Below are 19082 nucleotides of genomic sequence, written 5' to 3'. Positions count from 1 at the left end.
TGACAGAGGCACTTAGTTCACTTCCCATTTCTAGAGAACCTTGCAGAAAGAGATGGGGACTCAGTTGGATCTTAGCACCGCTTTTCACCCGCAGACGGATAGCTAGTCTGAGCGGACAATTTAGATTTTAGAGGATATACTTCGAGCATGTGTTATTGACTTCAGTGGTCATTGGGACCAATACTTACCTTTGGCAGAGTTTGCATACAACAACAACTATCACTCAAGTATTGACATGGCTCTATTTGAGGCTCTATATAAGAGGATATGCCGATCTCCGATTGGCTGGTCCGATGCTTTTGAGATGAGTCCTCGGGGTACTGATCTGTTGAGAGAGTTATTGGATAAAGTGAAGATTCAAGAAAAACCCCTTGCGGCTCAGAGTAGGAAAAAGGTGCATATGGATCAACAAGTTCGTGATTTGAAGTTTATGGTTGGTGACCAAGTTCTGTTGAAGGTTTCACCCATGAAGGGTGTGATGAGATTCGGGGAGAAGGGCAAGCTAAACCTAAGATTCATTGGCCCATTTGAGATCCTTCTTGGAGAGGTACCTTATCAGTTAGCGTTACCTCTAGGTTTGTGGGGTGTTCACTCAGTGTTTCATATGTCCATGATGAAGAAATACCATTCCGACGAGTCTTATATCATCTATTGGGACTCAGTCCTATTCGATCAGAATCTCTCCTTTGAAGAGGAGCCGGTAGCTATCTTAGAGAGGAACGTCTGAAAGTTGAGGTCAAAGGAGATAGCTTCGGTAAAGATACAATGAAAACACCGTCTAGTTGAGGAAGCTACATGGGGAGGCTGATATGCATAGTAGATATCCCAAGCTCTTTATCGAGTCAAGTACCTTCCATTCCTTTCATTTCTCTCTGTTCGAGGACGAACGGTTGTTTAATTGGTATCTGATATAACGACATGTTTGTTCATTTAGGATTTTTGACCTTTTACCCTATTGACCATTTCCCTAGCTCCGTTGGAGTAATTTGACCCACGGGGATGGGTGGAACGGTTCTGAAGGGAGTCGGGAGAGTCGTGATTAGAAGCCCTTAAGTTGAATAAGGGAAAAATAATTGTCCAAAAGTTGAATTTTGTGTATACAAACTATTTTGGCAATTTCATCGGTCCCATGAGGTCCGGAGGGTTGATTATAACTTGGTGGGGGTGGTTGGTTTGGTTCCCGAGCCACTTGGGAGAATTTTGGGTATTTGGTTGAAAACTTGACTTTGGGTGTTGACCGGGTCAAGATGACCTCCGTTGGGAATTCCAACGGCACGAATGAGTTCGTAGTGTATTTTTACATTGATATGCATATCTAGTATGTGTCCGGGAGGTTCCGGGTGAGTTTTGGGTGTTGCATCGGATAGTTAGGCTTGAGTTGGGAAATTGCAAGTGTTTTTTGGCGGTTGTTGTGTCGCACCTGTGAGTCCGCCCTTGCGGTGGTTGGTTTGCAGGTGTGAACCAAAAAGGATTCTGGGCTTTCACCGCTCTAGTGGAAGGGTTAGCTCAGGAGCGAGGCCGTACCTATGGAAACAGTCTCACCATGGCGAGTTTGACCTTTTAAGTGAGACCTCCCCTGTGAAATAATGTCCACAGGAGCGAGTCTGCCCCTACTCTAAATGTGTCTACAAGGGCGAAAATCACAAACCAGAAATATCTTAAGCCCTAAGACGAGGCTAGGTTTCAATAATTCTTATATTGAGTTGAGAGCAAGCTTTGAGGCGATTTTCAGAGGGATTGTTAATTCTCCACTTAAGGTTAAGTTTTAAATTGTTGATTTCTACCTAGTTAACCCTTATTCTAGTCTTAAATGATAATTGGATTGAAGGGAAATCGGGGGTTTTTACCCTAGAACTTAAGAGAGGGAAAATGTTGAAATTGGGGGATGCTTTGTGGGTAGAATTTGATGATACTTTAAATATTGCTTATCTAGACTATGTGTTAGATTATTTTGAAGTCAATTTTCCATTTTACCCGTGTGGGCTTAGGGTCACTTTTTAGGGTTATTTTTGGGGTTATTCCCAAAGCATAGAAATATTTATATCATTAGGTTCGTAATCTAACGTAGATCAAATATTTGTTAGACTTTGAGAGTTTGGAGGCAATCCAAAAGGGAAAGGCCCAAATTTCAGGAGTTCGAGGCTCGTGTTCGGCTTTGAGATAGGTTATGGCTTACCTTTCTTAGACTTCAATTAGAGAATCACATGTGTTATATAGTTATGGACGGGGAAAGCATGATAGGCCTTCGAGTATGGTATGGAGGTGAATTCCAATTAGGTTGGTATGATTTCTGATTATTTAGGCTTGTCACCGTACTTTATACAATATTTAGCATGTGTTGTACTTGACAACGTGTTGTGATTATACGGGCTATGCTAGTCCTATTTGTGATCATGCTTATGAATTGTGAGAAAGGGAAAGGCTTATGATTTCCATCTTGTATTAGTTGGCATTTATTCCACATGATTCCTTATGTCTTGCATTCATACACTTATAAATGATGAGAGTGATATGGAAACGAATATGATGTGGAAGGAAATAGGAAAAGAGGAAGTCACAATGTTATTGCTAGAGTCTGTGGTCTGTGTCGGACGTATAGTAGCAGGTCACGTCTGAGGTTTGTTCCACAGTGGCTAGTACATGGACACCGGGGATCCCCCCATGGGTTATGCCTATTGAAGCAGAAAATGCTTATAGTATGTGTGTAAAGGTTCGAGATATTGGTCATGGTATCACGTTTCATTGCATTGCATTGCATCCTTATGTATTGTACTTCTTATTATTGAACCACACATTACCTTATCGGAATCTTGTTGGTGATTCATTAGAGTTATGGCTTGTTGTTAAGTGATTCTTTGGAAACTTGGCGGACTTGTGGATTAGCTGCCTTTAACCTAGGCTATGACCAGAGAATATTGAGATTTACTGTGCCTATTGGTTGTTGTTGATTGTATTATCCGTTCTACTCTTCGATTTCTGTATTTCATGTGTTAGTGATATAGGCTATGCGTCCACCAAACACAATATGAAGAGACCTGGTTGAGTACCAGTTCCCTTGTGCAATGCAGCAAGTAAAGAAGGCGTTGTTTTTATAGCGGAAAACTCCTTTCTCAAGAGATTAAAAATCATGACCTACCCCAATAGGATTTCAACTCCACTACACGAGCAACTTCAGATTACAATCGATTGTAAGCTAGGAATTAACTCCCATAACCCCTCACCCTTACAATGACTCTTTTGTAACCTAGGAACTAACCCCGTAGTCCCTCAACACTTGCAATACTCCGATTGCAACCACACTCCACTTGACTAACTCTAGCCAAGGACCACTAATACACCTAGACTAACTCTAGCCTAGTGTACCACTCAAAAGCTTATGGAAACACACTTCTAGCAAGTACACTTTGAGACTTTTCAAAAACACCTATAAACAGCTTCTTAACACAGAAAAGTAGGTTTACAATTTAAGCACAAATGAACAAAGACTCACAACAATATAAAGAACTTAGACTAAATCTTGTTTCTGGATCAGGTTCTTAAACTTGTAGGTGACTTTGTTCTTGAGAGATCTTGAGAACTTGTGTCGGCAGCTTTGCACTATTTAGATTAGGTTTTCAAGTCTACTCAATATGTTTCCATCTTGTTGTACATATAGTGGGAGCATGTGGGATGAATAGAGACCACTCATTCACTTTGACCTAAAGCATCGGCCAACTCACAGTTGTATTTGTGTGCAGCAGGTGGCTCAGCTTTACAATTGTTCTCTACTGACGGTGCAAGGTGTACAGAGAGCAGGTTACAGGCCAGGTCTCTATCTGGTTCTAAAAATGTTTGAGAATCATCAAAACACGAATGCACTTGGAACTATCAATTTCCCCCTTTTTGATGATAACAAACTCATACACTATGTTCCCCTTGATAACCAGCTTCCCACTTGTTAGCCCTATGAAGCAGACCATCATTTTCAAGGTAACTGCAACATGTTAGCAACATAACACCATTTTCAACTGGAAGACAAAATTGCCACAATACCATCATATATCAATCTTCCAGTTCTTCCCCCTTGCTAAGCACATCTTCCCACAGTTGTGAATTTACAGCATCACAATCCATGTTCAATTCTATTCGACATGTCTTCCCCCTTAATCACCGCATGTTCAGTTCAATTCACTTTTTCACTACCCCCTTTTGGCATCATCAAAAAGATTAAAGCACAGCAAATAAGATGTGCAGATATATTAACTCATTGGCACAGGGGCAACATAATCATGAGTAATGTAGAGGAAAGCAAGCTAGCAATAATGCACAGGAAACCCAACAATATGTCAATAGATAGATTATCACAAGTGTAGATAGTAATCAATTCAGTATACACAAATGATAGTTAAACTGTAAATCTGCCAAAAGTCAAGAAAAGGTGACTTCAATTTTATGCAAAAGGGATGGGGGCTAGGAAGGATTTTCTGGACAGTGTAGAGACTTGAAGGGGCTGAACAAGGATAGGTCAAAATCTATGGGCTTGGCGATCCTTCATTATCTCATCTCTGAGTACGTCCACTTGAGTTCTAAACTGATCCCTCTCTGCCCGTAGCTTCTCAATTTCTTCTTCTGCTTCTCGACCGAAACCTGGTTCTTTCGGTCGTTCAGCCAATTGGGCTTTTAGAAGGCATTTTCCTCTTGGAATTGTTTAATCTCTACATTTACCGCTTCTTGAGCTTCAATTAGAATTGAGAGGGTGGATGGACTTCCAGTACCTGGTCCCTGTGGCACAAACTCACAATCCTTCAAGGTGGCCAGAGAGAACACATGGTCCTTAGTTCCCAAGGAGGCTCTACCAGTTGTTACATTAAAGTGCTCAAGGACTTTCGTTAAGAAAAATCCATAAGGGAGACTAGGTCCTCCTTGCACGATTCGTGCCACCTTACTCATACTATCGATCATGATGGCTGGCAAGTTGATTAGTTTAAAATATGTCAAGGCTTCCATCAGAACCAGGTCTGTCACCGTGATGGTAGTTCGTCCCTCCATCCTTAGCAAAAGCACTTTGCTGACAAACTCAAAGACTAGTTGATGCTCAGGCTTAAGCTCATTCTTACAGAGACTATCTTTTGCCACTGACTTCGAAACTTTGATGATGACCTTTTTGAAATTTAGAGATCTCTTGTCTACTACAACTCTCAACCCCGCTATCTTTACTCCCAAGATTTCCCCAAGTACCGACTCAGTAAGTACAAACTCTGTCAGATTCACTGTTAGGGCCAGAGCATTATCATTTATACAGAGCAAATTCTCATAGAATTCAACCACTTCGGCTTCATATACACATGGTGGTGGCTAAGTAAAGAGATGGATCCCCTCCTGGAACTCCACCATTTCCATCAAATCTTTCATGCCCATCTCTCTTTCAGATTGACATCAAAGACTCTTACAAAGAGAACCTTTTGTTTTTATAGGTTCTCTTTATGCTTTCTTCCTTCTACTTCACTACTTCTCCTCTTGGAGAAACCTGGTCTCTCACTTGTACTCATCTTTCTTTTCTTGAGTAACAATAGAGCAGTGGGTTCCTTTTCTCTCTTCTCTTATTGGCTTTGAAGACCCACATTTTCACTCAGATCACCTTCCAACTTTGGGTCAAGCAAATGCTTATTTTCACTCATCTTTCTTTTCTTGAGTAACAATTGCGCTTGCTGGGTTTTGAAGGAACGGGTATAGGAAAGGCTGAAGTTGCTTCATTTATGCCATGATCAGAGGCAGTTGAGTGCCTTGAGGGTGATGATTTGGACTCCATTTACTTAGGCTTGACGAGGATTGGTGATTTTTGATAAGCACTTGGTGTCAGGACAGAAATATGAAGAGTTTAGGCGAGTATTGTACGAGAGAGATGTACAAATAAAGTCCTAAAGTTCAAAGATTTGGGAAAGTGAAGAGAGAGGTGGATGCGGGGAAAAGTCTTTTAAAGAGGCAGAGGTGGCACTTTAGGATAGGTGTAACACCTCGTACCCTAACTAGGCTACGTTCACGATTCAGGACTTAGAAACCAAGACAAAAGTGTTAGAATTGGAAAATTTGGCCTCAGGACGTCAATTGTACGTTTGACGACCAAAGTACGGGTCGTACAATAATGTACGGGCCATACAATAGTGGGTGTACATAGAGGGGAACTGGCAGAGAGCACTGAGACCTTTTAAGAAAAGTACGGGACGTACCTTGAGCCCATACTTCCCTCGTCGAAATTGAGTTATCACTGGAAAGTTGACCCAATGTACGGCCATGATGTACGGGCCTTACTTTGAAGTACGGGACGTACATTGAGGCCGTACTTCTCCTGCGTCGGCCAGAAACTATAAATACGAGGGTTCAGTTCTAATTTTAACTTTTCATATCCCCTCCAGCCCTAGGACGAAATCGTCTCCTCCATCCATTGAAATTTACCAAGGTAAGTTATTCCAATCCATCCCAAGTTAATTCTAATATGTATCCATGATTCCTAAAGAAGAATTCGTCCTTTTTAACATAGGGTTTTCAAGAAAACCCATTTAAACGATTCAAGACTAAAGCTTTGGGATTCTTATATAAAGTTTAGATTTTTATTACGAATTTGGAGAATTACTAGGTATGTAGAGTTTCTATCTACGTGTGGGAACATCCTTGTTCTTCCCCATGCCACTTCTTCCATAAAGTAAGAGGTTATACGAAAACTAAGGTTTTTAACCATGCTCATGATAACCCTAGGTCCATGTACCATGCTATACTAAGTATTGAAGTATTATTAATCCATTATTGAGTTTTTGATATTTCATTATGATTATTGACAATCTATCTATAATCCATGAAAACCCATACTTTGCATTCCATGGGTTTTTACACGCAAGTTATAATTCATTATGTTTATTTTCAAGAAAATACTCTACATGCTTTACACATTTTCATGCAAGAATACTATGAAATGATATCAATGTACATGCAAGTTATGATTTATGAAAGCCATGGGCAGCCAGTGCCACATATTTTCCATGTTCATGTTTTTGGGAGTTGCACAGATTACCGAGAAGGCTCAGATAGCCTGAAACTACATTTGCCACTGTAGGATAAGGATCGCTCCACCCATGTTTAGGACGATTCCTTTATATTTTTCCCCATTGAGGGATTTGGATCCATTCATGCCATGTTCATATCTTGTACCCCAGCAAGGTACAAGATGGCTTAGCTGATCGGGCAGAGATTAGACGCCACGTGCTAACGTGGTGGTTACATGTTGGTCATACTAATGCTCTCCCATAGATATTTTACTCATGTTATAGATATGTGTATTCATGTTCATGCTCACAACCAGGTTTCAGCTTCAGTTCATCTTTATCATTGTGATTTCATGTGCCATGCTTATTCTTTCAGCTGCTTTACATACCAGTACATTCAATGTGATGAAATCTCCTTTTATTTGCCTGGGGGCCTGCATTTCACGATGCAAGTACGGGTTTACAGGATGACGCATCTGCTCAGTAGGACGTGCTCATATCAGCCTATCAGTGAGCCCCATCTCCTTCGGGATTTAGTCAGTCATTTATCCTATTGTAGTATGCATTAAAGGTATGCTGCGGGCCTTGTCCCAGCAAGTATGATTTCCATTTCAAACTCATGATAGAGGTTTCATAGACAAGACCAGTCAATTATGTTATGTCAGATATTAAGAGTTGTTTAGCCATCTTTGGCTTTACTCATGGTATTTTCGCATTCATGTTTTAAACGAGTGTTTTATAAATTATTATGACCTCATGTGTTTTCTTAAAGCCCAACATGTTTCATGTTATATTCCGCTCATGTATGCCTCATGATGATTCAACAAGCCATGTGGTCCGCTCGGTCACATACAGTAAGGCATCGAGTGTCGTGTTTCGCTCAGGCCATGGTTCAGGGCGTCACAATAGGTGGAAGAAGGAGCAACTGAGGCCACGGACACTCTTTTGAAATTTCTTGGAAGAGGAAAAGACACATGACATATCTGGAAATTTTTGCAGTTCAAATACATTTATAAGTATTGAAGGAATTACTGACCTGAGATACAGAGACCTGGTCTCTGATCAGAATTTTTGAAGTATCAGGCCAGCACTGTGAACTGTGTAGAATTGTTTATGTTTGAATTCTCCTAATCCTTCCATGCATGTATACCTGTAATGGTACAAAAGTGAGTTAGATATAGACAAAAACACTTGTCAGCAGTGTACGTTTCACTTATTGTAGCCATTTGAGTGATGCCTTTCTACAACATTGTTCATCAGAGATCCTTCCTTTTATAAACACACCACACACATCCTTCTATAAGGGCTTAGACGGGGGACATCTTAACCATAGTTGCACCTTGGAGCTATCACAATTCAGTAGTTTATAATGACTGTTCCTCCTTTCTCCAACCCTATTAAGCGATGCTAGTGATTGGATTTGGGAAGCCAAACCAGTTTGGGTCTTTTTTAGTTATAGAAGGGGTGAATCCGACTCCTTTTAGCCCATACGGGCAACACATTCCTTGTCTTCCTCAAATGTCCTTTCTTTTGAGGACCTGCTTCTTTCACTCTGGTTCTTTTCTTAACAACACTCTTATTCTTTTGAACAACGTCAACCTTTATCTTGTAGGACTCTTGGTGACGACTTGTTGCCCGCAAGGAGGAAATGGCTGCTCTTTAGTTGTGGGAACATGTCTACTGTGGAGACCATAGGGCATCTTCTCCTTCTCACAGCCAAGTCCTCTTCTGCCATTTCCATTTTTCTCATTTCTAGAACAGATTGCGTCAGAGAACCAGGTCCACTTGAGAGTTTTATCAAGGTCAAACTTAGCCCTTTCCAGATATTTTCTTAGCAGTTCGTTCTTCTCAGTTTTAGCAGTAAGACTTGACTTTACTTTCTTTAGTTCAACTTCAAGCTCTAAGGAAGTCTCACTTGCTACTCCTCTTCTTTTGTAAGAGGTTTCCATATCTTTTCTCACTTGACATTCCAACAAGATATTTTGTTGGTTTGTCTCAAACACCTATTTCTCCATTTCTTTTGTTATCATGCACAGGTCCTCCTTATCCAGTTCTATTTCATCAAGAGCAAGATTCAGCTTCTTTCTTTCAGCAACCAGAGCATGATAAGCATCAATTAACACACTAGATAGTGATATGAGTTTTTTCTTAGAGTAATCTCTCAGGTTTTTCTTTACATCGAAGAAATTTACCTCTTTGTTCTCATCATCAATATCATCTGTGTCAGATTTAGCCGTGAGTACAAGGTTTGACTTATGCTCAGTTGCTCCATCATCAACTGCCGTCATGGACAAGTCCCCTTTGTCATTTCCATCCTCATACTTACTTGAGGAGTCCCAGGCTGCAAGTCCTTGCTTCACAATTTCATTAGCAGCTTCTTTTCTTCTGAAACTCCTGTAGAGAACCTGGTTCCTCTTTGTAGTCCTATCATAACTATCATGCCAGTTTTGAGGACAATCCTTTATGAAATGACTAGGTTTGTCACACTTGTGACAGGAGTAGTCGTTTCTGCTGGGTTTCTTATTTTGGGAACATGCCTTTTTTTTATCATCATGTGAAACCTTTGTGTGAGATAAACCATTTCGGAGTCATCATCACTGGACTCTCCTTTTGCATCTTTGAGAACAAAGCTCTTCTCCTTCTTCACCTCATTCTTTTCTACCTTCTTAATGGTCATCTTCATCTCATATGTCTTGAGTTTCCAATAAGCTCATCGACAGTCAACGTATCTAGATCTTTGGCTTCAGAGATAATATTTACCTCGCTATCCTAGGAGTCAGGTAATACACCAAGCATCTTCCCTACCAGCTTGGTAGTAGTGATGACTTCTCCGAGAGAGTGGAGCTTATTGATTATGGAGGTGAATCCGGTGTGCATCTCATGAATGGATTCACTCTCTTTCATCTTGAACATCTCATACTTAGTGGTGAGCATGTCGATCTTGGAGTTTTTTACCTGAGTTGTTCCTTCATGAGCAGTTTGGAGAGCTTCCCAGAAATATTTTGCTGATGAACAAGCTGAGACTTGATTGTACTCATCCGGCCCTATTTGTTATGCCCCTCATTTTCGTCATAGTAGAACTAATGATTTCCTAGTCGAGTATGTCTTGAGAATGGAGACCCATTGTCACAACCCGACTAGGGGGCCATGACGGGTACACAGAGCTAACTACCGAGCACCACTCATCATGATAATCATCATACTCATCTTGAATGCATTTATTATCCTCAACACAACTAGCCATAAGGAAACCATCATCACTTCAAAAACATATCTACATTTATGTACATAAGCCCCTCGGCTATCAAAATGACATGTAATATACAATGAGGTCATCATGGGGCATCTATTACCCACACGTACGTATCTACGAGCCTCTACTAGAGTACTAGATATAAGGACGGGACAGGACCCCGTCATGCCCAAAATATATATATATATATATATATATATATATATATATATATATATATATATATATATATATATATATATATATATATATATATATATATATAAAATAATGTATCAAAATGGCACCTCCGGAATAATGGAGTGCTCTTGTAAATCTACTGAGTAGCTCCTAGGAATCTGGGCCACCTCCTTGTCTACCTGTGGGCATAAACACAGCGTCCAAAAATAAAGGACGTCAGTACGAACATTGTACTTAGTATGTAAGGTATGAATAATACTAGCATTATAAAGAAATCATGAAACATAAGGCGAAGATATAGCCTGCTTAACCTTTAAAGGAGAACACATGTTATGCATATCACATATACCATCGTCGTTAACCCGCGTCCGGGTAATCATTGCACGCCGCCCACTAGTGGTGTCATGTCCGTCCATCTGGGCACGGTGTAATCATATGCAGCCCGCCTTCACGGTGACATGTCCGGCCATCTAGGCATGGTGTAACCTCCTCATCATATACTTATCATAAAGCATGCATTAGAACTCAAGAATAATCTATAACTATATCGGGGTGACGTAAGGTCGAGAACCCCCAATTCCATTATGAAGTAATCATAATCATCATGCCTCACCCTGAAGAAACTAGCATCATAAGGTGAGTCTAGCAACAATGAATAACATCAATGAGTCGTATAAGGATCATTAGCTTCGTAAAATATCATATCATGAGCTTTAGAATCTCTAGGCTTAGACTCATCATCATCATTATCATATTCGTAACATCTCTCCTATCTTTATCTCATGAGTAGTTCTTAGTAGTCATAGGCTTATAATTTCCGGAATATGATAAACTCATGGAAAGATAACGGAGGTCATATTAAAGGAATCATGCCTTAGAAAAGAAGGTACTAGCCTTACATACCTTTACGTTTCGCTAACTTTATCACTTGAATGCTTCCCTCCAATATTCACGTCTCTATATTCAAGAGAGTTCGTACTAAAATTAGATAATCGATAACATAAGTATGCTTGAACTAAAGCTAATGAAAATTTGGCAGCATCTTCTTTGTTTCTACAACTCTCGCCATATCATATAACAACTCCCAATCATCAATAACAACATTCATAATATCATAATCCATGACTTGACAAGTTTGACATTATCCAATTCCCGAAATTCCTTCTTCAAGTCATTCATAATCATAGCTATAATATAGCACCACATTCATCCTCATATAATGTTTCTCCCATATTCTTAATATCATTTATAACAAGATTAATCTCATAACATCTCAAGAATTATGATTCATATCAACTACTATTCAAGAATACTATAAATTCACAATTGAGCTCCATATTCCACCCTCTTCCATAATCTAAGCCTTTCAACCATTCAATATTCTAAATAACATTAAATGATCATAAAAATCACCTTTGACTGTGTAGAAATGGGTTTTGGATGATAATTCCTCAATTGGAGAAAACCCTAACTTTAACTTCAAAGAGATTTCTTGACTTCCAACCACCCTAGAGGGCTTCCTTGCACTTGATTTCCTTAGACTAATGGAGTTGATCTTTGATTCTCTTGAATCCTAGTAGATGAAGTGTGTGGAATATTCTAGAGACTTAGAGAGAAGTGGAGAAGTGAGAAAATGAAAATAATGAAGTGGGAACATCTTTTTATACTTGAAAAATGCTCAGCCCGTCGGGTGTTATACGGACACTTATACGGTCCGTATAACTGACCGTATTTCACCATCATGGAAAACATCCTTCCTGTTGGGTTATACGGACCCATATACGGACCGTATAAGCGGTCGTACAACTCCACTTTTTTGAAATTATTTATGTCATTTTGTTTGATCTCCAATCCTTATGGAACCTTCTTAGCACTTGTTTAACACTGCATCAAGAATCTAAGGAGCATTATAACTTTTCCTCAAGACATTACTAAATCAACATTAGCTCAGTACTTTGCAAAACCTTTCCAAACCACAACGTATACTTCGCCTTTCTTAACGAACTTTCTGATCTTGCTTCAAACGTCTTTGGAATATTAATTAGAACTGTTAAGTACTACTTCTTACTTGTAGAAACATCATGTACTTCTCACCCTGCGTTAGTCTATTTACTGAGCAATGACATGAAGCTTTTTGAGGCGTAACACCCGTGTCCGATTTTGGGAATATAAAGTGTTGTACCCCGTGTACAAATGTATCGGTAGGTATTCTGGGTAAATTATGGAGTTAGAAGCTGAACGAATCAAATTGATGAAATCTGAACTGAATTAGGAAATTCTACAGACACCAGTCACTGTCATGTCGATGGCCCGTCGTTGTGCACCGTCAACATGCTTCTGCAATTAGAGATCTGCAGGTGTAAGTTGACAGAGCAAGTCAATGGACTATCGATAAGTCGACGGATCGTCGATCCGCTCGTCAAACCGTTGTACTGGAACTTTCCAGTTTCAGTTATAAATAGACGACCCTTGTCTTTATTTTTTCAGATTTCACTTTCGCCACAATCGTAAGAGCTCTAGAACATTCCCTCCACTATATTAACACTAATCCAAGATAAAACAAGGAGTAATTACTAAGAATCAAGGGGATTAAATGGAAAAGAGGCCCACTAGGGTTGATAGAAGCCAAGAATACATTTGGTATTGAAGTTGGGGTTTTCTTCAACCGAAGGGTATATGATTATGATATGAAAGCATGATTAGTGGTGCTCAGCAGGTAGGGCTCGGGTGCCCGTCATGGCCCTCCGTTTTGGGTCCTGACAAACTTGGTATCATAGCAGTTTTGTCCTAGGGTTGTCTACAAGCCGTGTCTAGTAGAGTCTTATTTATAGGTGTGTCGTGCATCACACTTATAAACCGGAGGCTACATGCCATTTAGGAAGGTTTTCCTTCTTTCTCATCTTAGATCGTGTGTTAGACCCATATCATCAGGATTCTTTTTCTAATAACGTGTTCCAATTTCAGTAATGCTTGTGACGAGGAGAGCTTCAGCTGGCCAGAGAAGCAAGGTCGTGACAGATGAGGGTATATGTCGGGTGCCACTGGTAGATGTGAGCCAGGGTGAGTCCCAAAGTGAGGCCCCATCTCGATCTTCTCAAAACCCTTCTGTTCTAGAGGAGCTACACCTAAAACACCCCCAATTCCTCTACATGATTCACCCGATCAAGAGACGGGGGATGCTATTCAGTTATTAACTCAGTCGGTGGCCACTCAGGCCCAGCGTCAGGGCACAAGTGTTGGTTATGTTGATAAGGCTGTTAGTGCCAGGGTTCGAGACTTCATCAATTTGGATCCTCCGATATTTATAGGATCAAAACCAAATGAGGACCCGCAGAATTTTATAGATCGAATGTAGAGAACATTGAGGGTAATGCATGCTTCTGATACTGAGTCAGTAGAGTTGGCTTCTTACCGTTTGCGAGATATTGCTGCTCAGTGTTATGAGACTTGGGAGTTGTCCGGGGGCCTAATACACCCCCAGCAGTATGGCAGGAGTTCACAGAGGCTTTCCTTAGAAACTATTTGACAGTGGAGACCTGCCGGGATCGAGTTGATATATTTCTGAATCTACGCCAAGGGAATATGAGTGTTCAAGAGTATAGTTTTCGCTTTAACTCATTAGTCGGGTATGCTTCCATGATTGCAGCTGAGATGGATGATCGGGTACACCAGTTTGTGATTGGACTTGGGCCGCATATGATTAATGATTGCATGACTGCCTCACTTCAAGAGGGTATTGATATTTCTCGCACTCAGGCAAATGCTCAGGGCTAGAGGAGTGGAAGCAGCAGCAGCGAGCAAATCAAGAGCGTGATAGGGCTAGAGTAAGAGAGTTAGATTTTTTGGGTCTTTTGGCCAGTACTGGGGTGGTCACAAATAGCAGTTTTCTATGCGTCCATCCTATTCAGCGACTAGCGCGCCTTCACAATTTCTAGGATCGAGATTTGATCGACCCACTTATTCTAGGTCAGGCCAGAGTGCCAGGGCTTCCAGTTCCCAGTCTAGGGGTGATTTAAGTCAGATGAGGCCATCTCTACCATGATGCGCTCAGTGTGGTAAGCTGCATGGCAGATAATGCTGTTTGGGTTCAGATGTGTGTTATACTTACAGTCATCTAGGCCGTATTATACGATATTATCCGTTGAGAGGTGGTGGAGGTGTAGTTTAGCTGACATGATATGCATTTGGTTCATCGTCATCAGTACGTCCTTTTGGGTAGGGTTTTTCAGACATCAACCTATTGTGGTAGAGGTAGAGGTGGAGCGTCCAACTCGAGCGGCCCTCAGAACCACGTCTATGAATTGGTTGGTTGGCAAGATCTTGAGTAATCACCTAATGTTATTATAGGTATATTATCAGTCTCCTCCCATGACGTGTATGCATTGATAGATCCAGGCTCTACTTTATCCTATGTCACTTCTTTTATTACTGGTAAGTTTAGGATAGAACCTGAGAAGATTAGGCCTTTTGAAGTGTCTACACTTGTTGGAGACTCGGTGATAGCTAGACGAATATACAAGAATTGTGTAGTTATAATTTGTAATCGTCGTACCATAGCAGACTTGATGGAGTTGGACATGGTAGACTTTGATGTTATTATTGGTATGGACTGGTTGGCTTCTTGTTATGCTAACGTTGATTTCAGAACAAAGAAGGTTCGATTTCAGTTTCCAAAAGAGGCAGTTCTAGAATGGAAAGTTAATATAGCTTCGCCGAGAGGTAGGCTTATTTCCTATCTCAAGGCAAGGAAGATGATTGCAAAGGGTTGTATTTATCACACTGTTCGAGTCTAGAATGTAGAAGCAAAACCGCCGACCCTTCAGTCTGTTCCAGTGGTTAGTCAATTCCCAGATGTATTTCAAGACGAACTTCCAGGCATTCCGCCAGAGCGGAAGATTTACTGTGCTATCGATGTACTGCCAGATACTCAGCCTATATCTATTCCTCCGTATAGATGGCCCCTGCCGAGTTGAAGGAATTAAAAGAGTAGTTGAAAGATTTGCTCAAGAGGGGCTTTATTAGGCCTAGTATGTCACCGTAGGGAGCACCGGTGTTATTTGTAAGAAAGAAAGATTGCTCGTTGCAGATATGCATAGATTACAGACAACTGAATAAGGTAACGAAAAAGAACAAGTATCCGCTCCCAAGGATTGATGACTTATTTGATTAGTTGCAGGGTGCCAAATGTTTTTCAAAGAAAGATACGAGGTCAGGTTATTATCAGGTCAAGGTCAGAGATAAAGATATTTCGGAGATAGCATTTAGGACCAGATATGGTCACTTTGAATTCCTGGTGATGTTTTTGGGGTTGACTAATGCGCCAGCAATATTCATGGATTTGATGAACAACATCTTTAGACCCTTCTTAGATCTGTTCGTGATTGTGTTTATCGATGATATTCTATTCTACTCTCGATTAGAGGCTGAGCATGTGAATCATTTGCATGCTCTGCTCAGGGTTCTTCAGGATAAGAAGTTGTATGCTAAGTTCTCCAAATGTGAGTTCTATTTATACTCTGTGGCTTTCCTTGGACATATTATATCAGGTGAAGGCATCAGGGTCGACACCTAGAAGATAGAGGTTGTGAAGCCTTGGCCTAGACCCACGACACCGAAAGAGGTTTGTAGTTTCTGGGGTTGGCAGGATATTACAGGAGATTTGAAGAGGGCTTCTCCTCTTTTTCAAAACTATTGATGAAGCTGACTCAGAAGGCAGCTAAGTTCCAGTAGACAGATGCTTGTGAGCAAAGTTTTTAGGAGTTGAAGAACAGACCGACTTCAGCACCAGTTCTGACACTTCCGGGTGAATCAAAGGGTTATACTATCTATTGTAACGCCTCGGGCGTTGGATTAAGTTGTGTGTTGATGCAGCACGGTAAGGTTTTGCTTGTGCTTTGAGGCAACTAAGGAAGCACGAGAAGAACTATCCGACACATGACTTGGAGTTAGCTGCAGTGATTCATGCACTTAAGATTTGGAGACATTATTTATATGGTGTTCACGTTGATGTTTACACAGATCATAAGAGCCTTCAGTATATCTTTAAGCAGAAAGAGTTGAATTTACGTCAGAGGCGATGGTTGGAGCTGTTGAAAGATTATGTTGTTGATATTCTATAGCATCCAAGGAAGGCAATTATAGTAGTCGATGCCTTTAGCAACAGATCTATGGGTAGTTTGTGGTACTTGCAAGCAGACAAAAGGGATTTAGCTCACGAGCTTCATCAGTTAGCCAGCCTAGCAGTTTGATTATTAGACTTAGGCAATGTACGAGTCGCAGTTCAGGATACAGCGACATCATCCTGAGAAACTTAGGTTAAGGAACACCAGTATGAGGATCCTTCCTTTATTCAGTCCAGGGAGACAGGCCCAAAGAAAAAGAAGTCACCCTTTGAGATTTTCAAAAATAAAGTTCTGAGGTATCGAGGCATATTGTGTGTTCTGAGTGTTGCAGGGTTACGTCAGCAGATCATGGCAGAAGCTCATTATTCCCGCTACTCTATTCATCCAGGGTCGAAGAAGATGTACCATGATATCAGAGAGATTTATTGATGTAATGGTATGAAGAAGAATATAGCAGAGTTCGTGGCTCAATGCCCTAATTGTCAGTAGGTAAAGGTTGAGCATCAGAAGTCCAAGGGGTTGTTGCAGGTTATAGAGATTCCAGATTACATATGCTCCATAGAGTCCCTTGGTTATGGAAATGCTATCCCATAACGATGTTCCGAGGTGTAACGACCTTACGTCACTTCGACAGATTCAGGATGTACTCATGTCATGTTCATGCACGGCATATATATGTATGTGTGTGTGTGTATGTATATAAACACACACACACACTACGACCCACATGCGTTATATACACGTATACTTATATTATATCTATATAGGTTATGGGGAAGGTCACAACGTTATATATGCATTACCACCTGATCAGCTGGTCATATGATGATGATTATGCCCACACAGGCTTGAATATATATATATATATATATATATGTATGAGCAGGCGTTACATACGTTGTACTTATGCATATCATTGGCTCTCAGAGGTAGTCCAGATGTACAGGTTGCATTCTTTTTACCCCATGTACTTTCATGTCTTCTTTATGTTACATTCATGCCTTACATACTCGGTACTTTGTTCGTACTGACGCACTTTTTGCCTGGGGGATGCTCTGTTTCATACCCGCAGGTTCAGGTAGGCAGGTTGATGATCCGCCTCAGTAAGTTGTCGTCCAGCTAATATTGGAGCACTCTATTTGTTTCGGAGTTGTTGTCGTGTTTGGGTACGTTATATATATATATATATATATTTTTGTACATATGGGTATGGCGGGGCCCTATCCCGACCTTGTTATGTCACGTACTCTATTATAGGCTTGTAGACTGTTGTGGTACAGTTAGACATTCTATGGGCCCTTCGGCCAATATTTTGTCGTATAGTTGTCTATGGTGACTTTGTCGGCTTGTACTGTTTTACCCAGCGTGGTTATATATGTATGTCCTTTGGGATCGCTCTTTTTTAGTATATTTCTTTTATGATCTAGCAGGTAGCCATCTGACGACCTTAGTGTCCCACCCTTGTATATGATTATGATATGAAATCATGATTAGCGGTGCTCACCAGGTAGGGCCCAGGTGCTCATCATGGCCCTCCAATTTGGATCATGACACCGACATATTTCAGGCTACACCCGGATGGGTCACAGACCAGAGTTGGAGGTCAAACTCCTTCTCTGTTTCGTACTTTGGGGGCACAGCTTGCTACCATTATGGCTCCCCGCATTGATGAGATTCCAGGACCCAATTTTGCTCCTCGACCAATCCCTGGGCCAGTCATGACATGTGATGAGCTAAAGATGTTTGAGTAGTTTACCAAGATGAGTCCTCCCTGGTTTTATGGTACTCCCGAGAAGGATATGTATGACCTCATTGTCAGTTGTCATGACAGTCTTCACAAGATAGGTATAGTGGAGTCGCATAGGGTGGACTATGTTTCTTTTCAAATGATTAGCGACGCCAAGCAGTGATGGAGGTCCTTCATTGATTGTCGACCAGCTGGGTCGCCTCCTTTGACATAAACTCGATTCTATCAGGTATTTCTAGAGAAGTGTGTTCCCTGTAGTTAAGAGACAGGATGAGGCACGAGTTCTCCGACTTGGAGTAGAGAGGCTTATCTGTGGCGGAGTATGAGTATAGGTTCCATGCTTTGGCCCGTTATATTGTGTTGTTACTCCCCACAGAAGGAGAGAGAGTGAGGCGGTTTGTGAAAGGGTTGATCCTTCTACTTCGATTGGCAACCTTATAGGTAGTATCTTCTGAGCCTCCATTTCAGGTAGTAGTGGATCATTCCAAAGAGGTTGAGTTAATGAGGTGGCACGCTCAGGATAAGGGTGACTCAAGAGGACGCGCAGATTTGGTATTTTCAGTGCTTCCTCTTTTAGGAGTAGCGAACACTATGACAGAGATCATTATTACCATTTTAGTTACCCCATTCAGTCTGCACTTCAAATTTCAGCGAGTGGTTCTTCTGGGCATACTAGTGGATGTTCAGGTTCTTCTATATCTGTTCAGCAGCCCATGTCTGGCAGGGCATTTTTCGAGTGTGGTGACCTATGGCATTTCAAGAGA

General features: G+C 41.0%; 1 protein-coding gene across 1 annotated transcript; it reads left to right on the top strand.

Annotated features, from left to right (window-relative positions):
* Positions 1–235: 235 nt before the first annotated feature.
* On the top strand, positions 236–727 carry LOC132613045 (uncharacterized). Its single transcript, XM_060327104.1, has one exon. The coding sequence runs from the start codon at positions 236–238 to the stop codon at positions 725–727; it is 492 nt and encodes a 163-aa protein (XP_060183087.1).
* Positions 728–19082: the final 18355 nt, after the last annotated feature.

This window comes from Lycium barbarum, chromosome 10 (genome assembly GCF_019175385.1).
Source record: "Lycium barbarum isolate Lr01 chromosome 10, ASM1917538v2, whole genome shotgun sequence".
In the NCBI taxonomy this organism is placed as follows: Eukaryota; Viridiplantae; Streptophyta; class Magnoliopsida; order Solanales; family Solanaceae; genus Lycium; species Lycium barbarum.
This window is presented reverse-complemented; position numbering and strand designations above follow the sequence as displayed.